The sequence below is a fragment of the Chiloscyllium punctatum genome, chromosome 39, assembly GCF_047496795.1.
Source record: "Chiloscyllium punctatum isolate Juve2018m chromosome 39, sChiPun1.3, whole genome shotgun sequence".
In the NCBI taxonomy this organism is placed as follows: Eukaryota; Metazoa; Chordata; class Chondrichthyes; order Orectolobiformes; family Hemiscylliidae; genus Chiloscyllium; species Chiloscyllium punctatum.
Genome location: NC_092777.1, coordinates 37,006,060 through 37,019,188, shown reverse-complemented (window position 1 = coordinate 37,019,188; position 13,129 = coordinate 37,006,060). Strand labels below are relative to the sequence as shown.

General features: G+C 38.3%; 1 protein-coding gene across 3 annotated transcripts in view; it reads right to left on the bottom strand.

Annotated features, from left to right (window-relative positions):
- LOC140463959 (alpha-1,6-mannosylglycoprotein 6-beta-N-acetylglucosaminyltransferase B-like) overlaps nucleotides 1-12,763 on the bottom strand; it is an 864,396-nt gene extending 851,633 nt beyond the window's left edge. The window contains exons 1-3 of one of the 3 annotated variants that reach the window (XM_072558468.1): nucleotides 12,677-12,763; nucleotides 12,392-12,438; nucleotides 9,578-9,705 (exon numbers count right to left, since the gene is read on the bottom strand). In XM_072558468.1, coding sequence (XP_072414569.1) covers nucleotides 9,578-9,705; nucleotides 12,392-12,438; nucleotides 12,677-12,682 — 181 coding nt within the window. In that variant the 5' untranslated portion in view covers nucleotides 12,683-12,763. Of the gene's footprint in view, nucleotides 1-9,577; nucleotides 9,706-11,550; nucleotides 12,217-12,391; nucleotides 12,439-12,676 lie in introns of those variants that run through there. The other 2 variants (XM_072558467.1, XM_072558466.1) reach the window with 2 other exon arrangements.
- Nucleotides 12,764-13,129: the final 366 nt, after the last annotated feature.

Here is a 13,129-nt window from a genome sequence, read left to right as displayed (position 1 = left end):
AATCACTACCCTTTGTTTCCTATTAGCCAACCAATTCTCTATCCAATCTAGTACTTTGCCCCCAATACCGTGCGCCCTAATTTTACTCACTAACCTCTTGTGTGGGACTTTATCAAAAGCTTTCTGAAAGTCCAGGTACACTACATCCACTGGATCTCCCTCGTCCATCTTCCGAGTTACATCCTCAAAAAATTCAAGAAGATTAGTCAAGCATGATTTCCCCTTCATAAATCCATGCTGACTCTGTCCTATCCTGTTACTATTATCCAGATGTGCCGTAATTTCATCCTTTATAATAGACTCCAGCATCTTTCCCACCACTGAGGTCAGACTAACTGGTCTATAATTTCCTGCTTTCTCCCGCCCACCCTTCTTAAAAAGTGGCACAACATTAGCCGCCCTCCAATCCTCAGGAACCGACCCCGATTCTATTGAACTCTGGAAAATAATCACCAGCGCATCCACGATTTCCCGAGCCACCTCCTTCAGTACCCTGGGATGCAGGCCATCAGGTCCCGGAGACTTATCAACCTTCAGACCTAACAGTCTCTCCAACACCAAATCCTGGCAAATATAAATTCCCTTAAGTTCAGGTCCTTCAGCCACTGTTACCTCAGGGAGATTGCTTGTGTCTTCCCCAGTGAACACAGATCTGAAGTACCCATTTAATTCCTCTGCCATTTCTTTGTTCCCAGTAATATATTCCCCTGTTTCTGTCTTCAAGGGCCCAATTTTTGTCCTAACCATTTTTTTGCCTTGGACATACCTAAAAAAGCTTTTACTATCCTCCTTTATATTCTTGGCCAGTTTACCTTCGTACCTCATTTTTTCTCTGCGTATTTCCTTCTTACTAATCCTCTGTTGTTCTTTAAAAGCTTCCCAGTCCTCAATTTTCCCACTTATCTTCGCTAAGTTATACTTTTTCTCTTTTAACTTTATATGTTTCTTTACTTCCCTCGTCAGCCACGCCCGCCCATGTCTCCTCCTGGGATCTTTCTTCCTTTTAGGAATGAACTGATCCTGCAACTTCTGCATTATACACAGAAATATCCGCCATTGTTCCTCCACGGTCTTCCCTGTTAAGGTATTGCACCATTGAACTTTGGCCAGTTGCTCCCTCATAGCTCCATATTTCCCTTTATTCAACTGAAATATTGTCACTTCCGATTGTACCCGCTCCCTCTCAAATTGCAGATTGAAGCTTATTGTATTATGGTCACTACTTCCCAATGGCTCCTTCACTTCAAGGTCACTGACCAATTCAGGTTCGTTACACAATACCAGATCCAGAATCGCCTTATCCCTGGTCGGCTCCAGCACCAGCTGCTCTAAAAATCCATCTCTGAGGCACTCCACAAAGTCTCTTTCTTGAGGCCCGATACCATCCTGATTCTCCCAGTCTACCTGCATGTTAAATTTTAGTTCTGGTTTTTCAAAAGCAGTCACTGTTGGAGTCTTGAAGCTGGATATGGAAGCTGCTTTTCCTCTTTCTGTTTCAGCTAAAAGTTGGGGGTTCTCTTCCTACTGCTAGAATTGCACATGAGACAAGCTGTTTTACTGTATTTGCCTTTGCCAAGGGTGTTTTATGGAAAGTTACTATATTGGAACAGTTACTGTTTAGTAGTTAAATAATCCATTGTTCTGTTGAGTTTTTCAACAGAGTTAAGTTATTCCAATTCTTTCTTTTGTTATATTTTAACTATAGTGTATGAATAAAATGTATTTTGCTTCAAAACTGGTAGCTTGACCAATCAAATTGAATCTGGAATGCAATGCCTGGCACTTGCCTTTAAAATAAGGAAAAATTAAGGTCTATGCTATCTTATTTTGAAGTGGTTTGGTCTGGTCCATGACAGGGTAGTATAAGTTAGATTGGTCTAAAGTTGTGAGTTTTTCTTTTTGCATTACACAACAGCAGGGATGAACAATATTTTTTGTGTTGGATTAAAGAAATTAAGGACTATAACACATTTCTGGAACTCCAAAAGTTGGATAGTTGAACAGTTTGAAAGATGTCTTGATATATACATGTCATAATCAAATACACAGTGAGTCAGCATAGTCGACTATTGAAGAAACTAGCATGGAAGATGTATTTGGGTGAACAAAGGGAACTAAATCCTAAGAGAACTGGTGTAAGTAAAAGGTTGCATGTTGGGCTGAAAGAAAATAAAGTAGGAGATGAGGATAAGATGAATGTTTTCCTCAGCTTGATTAGGCCAGCTGCTTTGAGGTCATGACAACTCAGTGTTTTCCACGAGATCCCAGTATGATATGTATTTCTGAAATTGGTGAGATTGGACTAGATAATAGCACCAGACTACATTGATAGAGTTAGTGCAGATAAGATAGGCTGAATACCTTCCTTCTGCACCTTGATAGTTCTGTGATCCTGAATTCAGTGCTAGTCTGAAATCCTGGTAAAAATACTGTGGTCATGAGGATGTGTCTGAGTTTGGAGTTGTAAAGAGATTTGGTGCATCCACATATCCAGTGAAGATTGGAGAGAAACTCCATCAGGATGTTTTGGTCATTTGCTTGAAAGAGGACATCTGGCAAATCTAAATCCCTCCTCCAACACACAGTGAAAGAGAGAAAGAAAGTGAAAGTAAGAAAGATACAGGTTGTTCTGCTGTAACATGTATTTTGTTAATATGAATTCGCAGTAACATGATTGACAAATTGGGGACACTGTTTCTAAAGTATGAACCTTTAAAACGTTTGTTGGCTTTAACGCAATTGCATCACCAACACTTTAAGCACTGTTTCTAAAGTATGATTTTCCTATAATACAGAATTGCACAAAAACGGAACCATTGCATTATAGAAGAACTACCTGTACTGAAAGTTTACTGGTATTGCAGAATCTGGGGTCTTTGATTAAAAAAAGTCAATGTCACAGTCGTAACTATTAAGTGGAGGTGAAGGTCAAAGTCAAAGTTCAGATTTGACACATTTAGGGATATTAAGAGCAAAGTCAAGCTGATAGAAATAGAAGTAGCTCTGCAGACGGAAAGAGAAAGAGGTCACATAGGTTAATTAAACATGTATACAATGGAAGAATTAAGGCCTGGTAGTGCAGTGGTAACATCCCTGTCTCTGAGTTTGTAGCTCTGGGTTCAAGTCCCATCCCAGAACTTGATGAAAAAGGAACATATAATGTGGCCAAACAGATTTGAGTATCTGTCTGCAATTCAATCCAATACGTGAAAATAGCAAGTAGTGAGAGCAAAAAAGGTTCTTTCCTTCTCCTCACAATGGAACAAACTTTGAAATCTCTACTGTCCCTGCCTAGGGCTCTATATAACAACATGCAGGCTTGCACAGAAACTCAGACTCCCTGGATTAACTGGAACATATCACCACCAGGGAGGAAGAGAAATATGCTGTTCTTTTAATTATTCCTCGTCAAATGATGACATTTTGTTAAACATATACTGCTGTGAAGGAAAATAACTTTAGCATTTACATGTAAATTTCTCTAGTAATTCCTTTCGAGTTTTTGGCACAAATGTAGGTCCCAAATTGCATCCCAGGTCGTTGATGTATCCCAGTGAAGCAGGATACTATGCAATGCAGAAAGACGGTCAATGATCTTCTCCATTCTGCAAAGCCACTACCTTCTCTCTGCTATATCACATTCACAGGGACGCCACTCACTCCAACTCTGCCACTGCACATGCTTCTCATAAAGGCTCATGGACATTCTCACTAATGCATGCATCATGTACACTCGGTGAACTTAGTCACCTCAACCTCCCCAGATGCCCTCTGTGCTTCCTACTCATTCACCTGGGGTACCTCATTACCTCCCTTGTTCATGCTTAGTCATTAATTGTTCTTGCAAACACTTCCATTATACTCAATACCTTCTTTTGCCTCATTGCTGGAAAAACTAGCAGGTGCCCCAGACTGATGTCTCCACATAACCCCGACTGACCTAACTGTGATTCTGAGACTGGTTGCACTTTTCCTGTAGGCCTAACCTCTGGACTGCAAGGACATGGATCCCTGGTATCTTCTAGTCAGACCAAGTGCCTAATTGACCATGGTCAGCCATCTGCATTGGAATAGGACAAGTCGATTGACTAACTATGACATTAACCTCTGAATGACTGTAATCCCCCTTCACCCAATACTGCTGCTATGCTTTGATGTTTATACATAGCCATTTGTTTGAAACACATGTAATGTGTTTGCCATGTAAATTGCTAGCACATACCGCAGATATGTGACCTAGCAGGATGCTGCACAGTGACATGTCCACCCTATTTACCATTGTGCTCTCCATCATAACAAACTGCCTGCTTCTCCCTCTGCACTGACAAGCAATGTAAGCCACAAAGGACAGCAGCCTCTAACTGGGCACTGAAGACCCAGTGAGCTAAGAAAGCGATGTGACTAAGACAGAAGCTGGTAGCCTCCCTGCAAATGCTAAATGAGTTAGTAAGACCAAAGCAAGTTCAGAGCCATACGACGCATCTTGCGCAGGTGTGAAAAGCATGGGTATCTCTTCCCACAGTGACCCAACAGGATCATGAAAGGCATAAGTGCCCCTGAGTTTCAGAATAACGTACTGAAGTGGTGAGAGAGTTAGTTTGGAGTAGGCAGGATGATATGGTGAGGCTGATGGTGGTTTGCCAATGGTGACTTCCATTGATGATGGGTTGAAAAGGGTGGCTGCATGGAGGATGTTGCTGTGAGGGATTATTTGCAGGATGGCCAAGACAGGAATTCAGTGCACTGCAGCTGCCAGGTACCCAGTCTGCTACACATGTAGAAATTTACATTGTTTAATTCCTCATGAAAGGTGAAAATGTGAACAAGGCAAGTTGGGACTTTAAATAAATGTAAGTGTATGCTTTGATGAAGTGTCATTTAGACTTGAAACAGTAGTTTGCTCTCTCTCCATAGATGCTGGCTGACCTGCTGTGATCTCCAACATGTTTTTTGTTTTCACTACGGATTCCGACATCTGTAGTAATTTGCTCCTAATTGCACGCAAGTAAGGTAGATACCATGTAACAGTGAGATTCTAAAGTCACCAATTAAGACTTGATGGGAAAATCAAGAAAAACCTTTTCAATATTAGAGATTCTGATATTTTCCTTTTCTCTGTATTTTTCCACCTGTCTTGCTAATGATCACGCCATGCCAGGGAGGGGAAAATTCTACCCAATGAGTTTTTCTCAATGCAATATACAACACAGAGTAAAAGTGCCAAGAATGATTCAGCTACAAGCGTTTGCGTGAATTAGAGGAAACAAAGAAGGATTATGATGCAAAGAATGACAAGTCACATCCTAAAGGACTATTTAAAAGTTATTGAAAAGACTGCGTCAATAGATAATAGATTTTAAAATTTAAAACTAAATAAACTGCAGGAGCTTTGGGTAACTGCATTATATTACAATTTAAAGCACAATTAAGATAAGTAACTCAGTTCATGGCCTGGTTTTTCGTTGTAAATACTAAGTAAAACAATGCGGAGAGAAACAGGTACTTGTATATACTTGAAAATACACTGATTTTGTTTCGAGAAGGGATCAGCCGCAGACAAATCAAACAGATTTTCGAAATCTCCCAAACATTAATATCATTTTTTCCTAGTTCAGTGATCAGGCTGATTTTCTGGAATTGGTGTCAAAATCAATAGGCCTGATTCACCGTGTACATACAACTGTGAGAGATTAAGTCTATTTATACTCTGCTTTGGTGCATTACCATGTGCTCTCCAATCCAGCTTACACCTATTTCTGAGAATTTACGAAAGATGCAAAAGCTGGCAGAAAATAAAATTGTAAGATTTGGGAAACAGATTTGTTGAACTACTGGGGAAATTTAAAGAAATGTAACTACTTTTTGTTAGTGATTTCAGAAATTTAAGTAAAACAACTAAAACACTTAAGACTTTTGCCAAATTCCCAAGACAAAGAAAATTATGTTTAATTTAATTGTGATTAATCACATGTCTAAAGATAGCTGCCTAACAATAAAGTTAAAACAATTATTGGCCATACCACTATTTTTCCCAGATGTTTGGGAAAGCAAAAGTATTCTTTGAAGTACAGAGAGTGTACACTAACCTATGGGAACAGCCTGAATTACTTCTTAAGAATTGGCATTGATATCAAATCACAGCGCAAAATCAAGTGTATTTATTCAGATGTTTTTGAATGCATTCATCAACTTTGTGCTATGAAATGAAAGGAAAGGTACATTTTATAAATGTGTTAATGTAAAACTTTGACCACATTAAAGCTTGTGTTCAATGCATCAGAGAGCTCCAAGCTTCCAGACAGAGAGGTGGCGGTATTGGACTGGGATGGACAAGGTCAGAAGTCAGACAACACCAAGTTATAATCCAACAGGTTTATTTGAAATCACAAGCTTTCAGAGTACTGCCCCTTCATCAGGTGATGAACAGGCAGTGCTCCAAAATCTCATGATTTCAAATAACCTGTTGGACTATAATGTGGTGTCATATGACTTTTGACAGAGTAGGATGAGCTGAGCTTGTTGCAGTTTTCCATACCCAGGTCACCAACACCAATTATTCAAATTACCACACACCTTGGCAATTTGACATGCAGTACTGATGAGACTAAAGCAGTGCGCAGGCATTTATCCCAGGGCACTTGCATACTGCAGAACATGCAGAAAACCAGGATGTGCTATTTACTTTGTCATTCTTCCACGTCTGCATGGTTTTTTCCAATCAAATTGTAAGCAATGTAACAATGAATGGATATACTTTCACACTAAATGTAACAGAAAATCTTTGCCTCAATCTTAAAATGGTGTTGCAGGGACCAAGAATGGCACTATATTTATTTTGCATAATTTGCTTTCCTTTTTTATGCCAACATTACAGTTTTTATTTTCAGCAGGCAATATGAAAACTGTACACACTAAATGTTCTATTCTTAACAATTTCAATTCCTTCATGCAATTAGTTGTCCAAATTTTGTAATGTACAATATACTACTTCCATTTCCTGCACGAGCAATATTTTAGCTTTTTAGGGTGTAGGTTTGCTCGCTGAGCTACAGATTTGATATCCAGACGTTTCATTACCTGGCTAGGTAACATCATCAGTGGCGACCTCCAAGTGAAGTGATGCTGTTGTCTCCTGCTTTCTATTTGTATGTTTGTCCTGGATGGGGTTCCTGGGGTTTGTGGGGATGTCATTTCCGGTTTGTTTTCTGAGGGGTTGACAGATGGTATCTAGATCTATGTGTTTGTTTATGGCATTGTGGTTGGAGTGCCAGGCCTCTAGGAATTCTCTGGCATGTCTTCGCTTAGCCTGTCCCAGTGTCGTCTACAAAATTCCATACAAGGACTGCCACAAACACTACGTAGGACAAACAGGAAGAAAGTTAGCCACCAGGATACACGAACACCAGCTAGCCACAAAAAGACACGACCCTCTCTCCCTCGTAGCCCCACATATGGAGGAAAAAAACCACCATTTCGACTGGGACAACACATCTATCCTGGGACAGGCTAAGCGAAGACATGCCAGAGAATTCCCAGAGGCCTGGCACTCCAACCACAACGTCATAAACAAACACATAGATCTAGATATCATCTATCAACCCCTCAGAAAACAAACAGGAAATGACATCCCCACAAACCCCAGGAACCCCATCCAGGATAAACATATAAATAGAAAGCAGGAGACAAGAGCTTCGCTTCACTTGGAGGTCACCACTGATGATGTTACCTAGCCAGGTAATGAAATGTCTGGATATCAAACCTACAGCTCAGCGAGCAAACCTACACCCTAAACCTCAACCTGAGCTACAAACTTTGCAAAAATTTTAGTTTATTTTAAGCTAGAGTTGTAATTTCTATCATTGAACTTGCTGGCTATTATATTCTGACCAATGTCACCATTGTCAAAAAAATTAAAAAATATTTTCCAATATCATGTTTCAAATGCAAAAAGTATAAGAGTGTTATGTTATGGGACTTTAATTTCTGGTAAAATCAAGAAATGAAGAAACAACTCTTCTGAATTCTGCCCTCCAACTATCCTGGGTGGTTGTTTTTTAAAGGTTAAAGAGTGAAAGGGATGCTGATAAATGAGAAACATGTGACACCTAGTACAAAACTTAGAGCAGCTGACAGCTTGCCTGTTAGACACAAAGAATCACATGAACAATCTAATTAAAAAGTAGCAGATCAGGGGAGAGAGTAAATTGGGGAGATGATGTAATTAAAGAACCAGCTTGACAAATAAACCTCTAGAATTGTATAAAGTGACTGCTCAAACATTGTACAGGAACAGGAATATCTTGCTGCAATTACACAAGGTGTTGATAAAGCCACTTGGTTTTGGTTTTGGTTTTGGTTTTGGTATGTTCTTACTTTGGAGGGAGTGCAGCAAAGTTTTACCAGACTGATTCCTGGGATGGCAGGACTGGCTTTTGAGGAGTGGTTGAATTGGTTGGGATTATATTCATTGGAGTTCAGAAAAATGAGGAGGGGATCTCGTATAAACCTATAAACGTCTAAGAGGACGAGACTAGGTCAATGTAGAAAAGATGCTCCTGATGGTGGGGGAATCCAGAAATAATGGTCACAGTTTAAGGTCAAGGGCTAAACCTTTTACGACTTGGGAGAAAATATTTCAACTCAGACTAGTGAGCCTGTGGAATTCACTATAAGGCCAAAATGTTACATATTTTCAAGGAGGCAGATAAAGCTCTTGTGGCTAAAGGGATCAAATTGCATAGGGAGAGGGTAGGACTGGGATATTGAGCTTGATGATCAACCATGATTGCATTGAATAATGGAGCAGACTTATAAGGTAAATTATTTAGGACTGGGATGAGGACCAATTTCTTCACCCAGAGTGATGAGCCTGTAGAATTTGTACTACAGAAAGCAGTCAAGGCCAAAATGTTGTATGATTTCAAGAGGGAGTTGGATATAGCACTTGGACTTAAAGGAATCAAAGGATGCAGGAAAAGTGGAATAGATAATTAAGTGGTGATCAGCTATGATCATAATGAATGGTGGAACTGGCTCCAAGAGTACAATGGCCTATTCCTGCTCCTATTTTCTCAGTACCATAGAACCCCAATGATCATTTGGGAAAATTGGACCTCTTTTTGCATCCTTGTGTTTGAATAAAAATTGTTCATTTTGATCAAGATGCCGGACTCTTAAAGCATTACTTGTGTATCGGGCAAACGATCATCCTTTACAAAGGGGAAACAATGCTGTTTTGCTGGGAAGAGGTTTAAGTTGTTCATATCTATCGTTAATGGCAAAAGTATCAGTGGCTCTAAGCTGGAATTTTCCCCCCAATTCCTGGAAAAAAGATAGCAAACTACATTCAAGTTTGCCTAATGTTTGTTATTGGGAAAATGTTAGTCTGTTATTAAAGAAGAAATGGCAAGACATTTAGGAAAATTTCATGCAATAAAACAGGTGCAACAAAGTTTTGTTACAGGGAAATCATGTTTGACAAATTTGTTAGTGTATGCCCAGTATCCTTTAACTTTATCAGAAATGGATTGCAGTGAACTGCTTAATGTAATGGCACTAAGCATAAATTTGCATTTACCTTCAGATTTGATACCTAATTGTCTAATGCCAAAAGGAGAGTCTCCCACTCTCTTGCCTGAAAACTGTCCGCCAAAGGAGGTCATTATAAAACATAGGGTGAAGAATCCAATCCCAGCCACAAATAACCTAGAACCAAGCAGAAAGCATATATCAGACTAAAGTACAAGTTTAGGCCTTATGGTTATCCAGTACATATGAATACTAGAAATATACTGAGTTCTGAGTTGTATAATTGGTTGCATGTATACAGTTGTCAATTTACGGTTTTGCTTTTTTCATTTGTACACTTTGAATATGCTCTTAAATGCACGACATACTTCATTTAACTTAGTAATAAGTAATAGGATGCAATAGCATAGATGTACTGTATCACATGCTAAGCAGTATATTGTACTAAGAACAACAGACATATACTTTTGCTGTCTATGCACTTATACTAAATATTAAAGATGTATCTGAGATGCAAACTTATTTCTAATGTATCTTAAGAAAACACTTATTTTATGTTTGATACAAAGCATAAAATGAACGGTATTATTTGTTTAATCAATACTTGGGTTTAGTTTCATTCTAGACTAGCCCTTCATTTCATTGTTGGTTTTTGGGCAAGAGATGGAGGAGGTGAATAATTTAAAACTTGAGCAGGATTGTGTAGAAGTGCATTGACAAATTATTTATTCTGACATACATCTGTTTCTATGCCTACCCTACAATGACTCTGGTATAATAGTGATCCAATTACTTTTGTCACTGTACTACATGTTGACAATGAAATTAGATCAAGTCCAGCTCCTAAAGAATATGTAGGTATTAAGTACCTGAAGCTGAGTGTCATGGAAAGGTATAGAAACATTCTCTTATTGGTATATTTTTCTTCTTAGAAATACTTTTCCTAAAAACCATGAATTCCTGACACTACAACTTTAAATTTCCAGTATTAATAATCAGCTTTACTTCTGCATTTTTCTCAACATGAAATATATGCCTTTTTATCTACAGTTTGGATATTGTTAAACAGGTCACCTTAGATTTCAGATCAGCACACAAAGTGAAAGGTCTGTTAAACATTAAAAATAACATTCTAGAGCATACTTTTTAAATATGTTCCCAAGCTGTATGCAGTGAATATATAATACAGAAATAATCAATCGCTTCATGAAGTTCACCCCAATTTAAGAAAACATTCTAGTTTTGCCATACAAATTACTAATCAATATCAATGTAATTATGACCAATATTTTAAGATGTCCCCTTTTTGAAATTCAACTTTAATGATTTTGCAAGACTATCAGTTCACATATTTATATTGCATTTCATACATTGATATTTTATAGATTTGTATTTTTAATTGTTTTTATTGAGTAAGCAGCAAGCTCCACCCATTGCACCCACAAACCCGCCCCCAATCCCACCCCAGCCACATCCTTGGTCATGTATTTAATACTATGAAAATAGCATACAGAAACAAGATCAATCACTCCAGAATAGATTCCAAAGCAAAGTAGCATCTCATAGTGGGAAGGTGAGTGATTTCAATGTGACTAGCTATCTCCTGCTGCCCCCACCCTTCAGCTATAACTTCACACCTTACCCTCTATGTTTTAAATGTAACTTTCTATGAATGAAAAACAGAGAATATGGTATGGAGAGCCTCTCTTGGATTCAGCTCAAGCTCAATTGTTGTATTGAATAGGAAGCACCATTTGAGTCAGTGATCCCAGAGCTTTACTAACATAAACACTGTAGGTGTTGCTAGCATGGAAACCTGTCTTTATTATAAAATGAAGAACATTAGCTGAGATTCGTAACCATGCAATCTAGACCAGCAGCAGTTACAGTGAAATTAAAGAGTGCAAGTTTTGCTTGACACAAACATTGAATGCAAGTGCTCCACATGAATCATATTAATCATAGTCACTGCTAAATTATTTCATAGATGTAATTGGAAAAAAAACTTCATGATAAACTTACCTGAAAGGCCTTAAGGTTACAAGAAACCTTCTCACCATTATTTTACCATCTGAATTTGTAGAATTCTTTGAAAGCAAAAACATCTTCCTCTCTGTGAATCATAAATATTATCTAACATAAACTTGTTCAATTTGAAGATAGTTAATTATTCAATATTTAACATTGTCCATAGAACAGAATTTGTACTTATCAGGTGATTTTTCAGGTCAGAGCAAATAAAATCCATTCACAACTTTTGATTTGCTGATTTTAAAACAAATCTGCCAGGCTTCCCATCTCCAGAGTGAGTCCCTGTTCAAGCTGAAGTGATGCTGCTCCTGGCTTGATGGTGACTTGTTCAGGAAGAAGTGATGAATACGAGATGCCGAAGATAATCCAAAATTAACAGTTAAATAAGAGTCAAGGAGACTGCAGGTAAAAAAAGCACTTTAGTTGCTTGAAGGTTTCCTCCTCTCATGATCAGAGCTTGCTGTTATTCACATCCATATGACTATTGCATTGACACACTTAGGCAGGGCATCCTCATAGTCCCCCGGGTGAGATTCATACTGATTTTTGCTCAGCCGCCAGATCTAGTACAAGCAGCCACCAACAACCTCGGCATTCAACCCTTTGGACAAATGATTAGGGTTGGGGATAAGAGGCTGACTGACAGATCACAATCCAACCAGGATAGCTGGAATGCATCAGCCTCTCTATCATAGCTGCTTTATTTCCTTCACAAAGCTTGAGATGTTACATTATCTTGATACAACAACAGTGCTAGAGCATCCCCTAGTGTTCTGGGGATAGTTTGTTCCTACATTAATTCACTTTGTATTTTAACTCAATAGATTCTTACCTAAACAGGTGCTGTGTGTTTTCTATGTTACGAACCGTACTAAGATTCTGAAAAAGACAAGAAAACAGAAAGCCATAAATGTTCACAGCAACAATTTCAAGAGGAGAAAACATCTGAAATTGCCATTAATATTATTTTTTATATAATCCTAATGTTTTAGGTAATAATTATACAATCATAAATGCCTTCCCATAACTGAAAACAAAGCATTATTTTCAGTTTTTTAAAGGAATAATCCCACCATACATGTACTTCATCATATTTTGAATCACTTATCTTACTTACCCTCATGCTACCTCAATGGTGACCTGACTTGAAGTTGGGAAAAAGAAAATGATCCTTCAAATAATTGTTCATACTCCACAATCGCATAATCATGGGACAGCTGGAATGGTAGACTCCGTAGCTAGCCTATTGTATTCGAAATTATATTGTCAACTGCCAATGTTGCTGAGAAGACTGTAGGTGGCAGTAATGTTCAGCCATTGAATTGTTAAACTGATGTAAAGCTCTTCTTACATAGGCTGAATGAGGAAGCAGAAACACACCTTTTTTTCAGTTTCAATTTTAAAGGCACACTTTTAGTGAAATAATTGACCAGTCAGGTTTTACATTTTATTGGTGGCAAAGTTTCAATTTTATACTTTATATATGTGACTGTCACATCAACACTCATGAAAATGATGTCAGTGAGTGAAACTTCTTTATTCACCGAGAAACACTTCGAACTTTGATGCC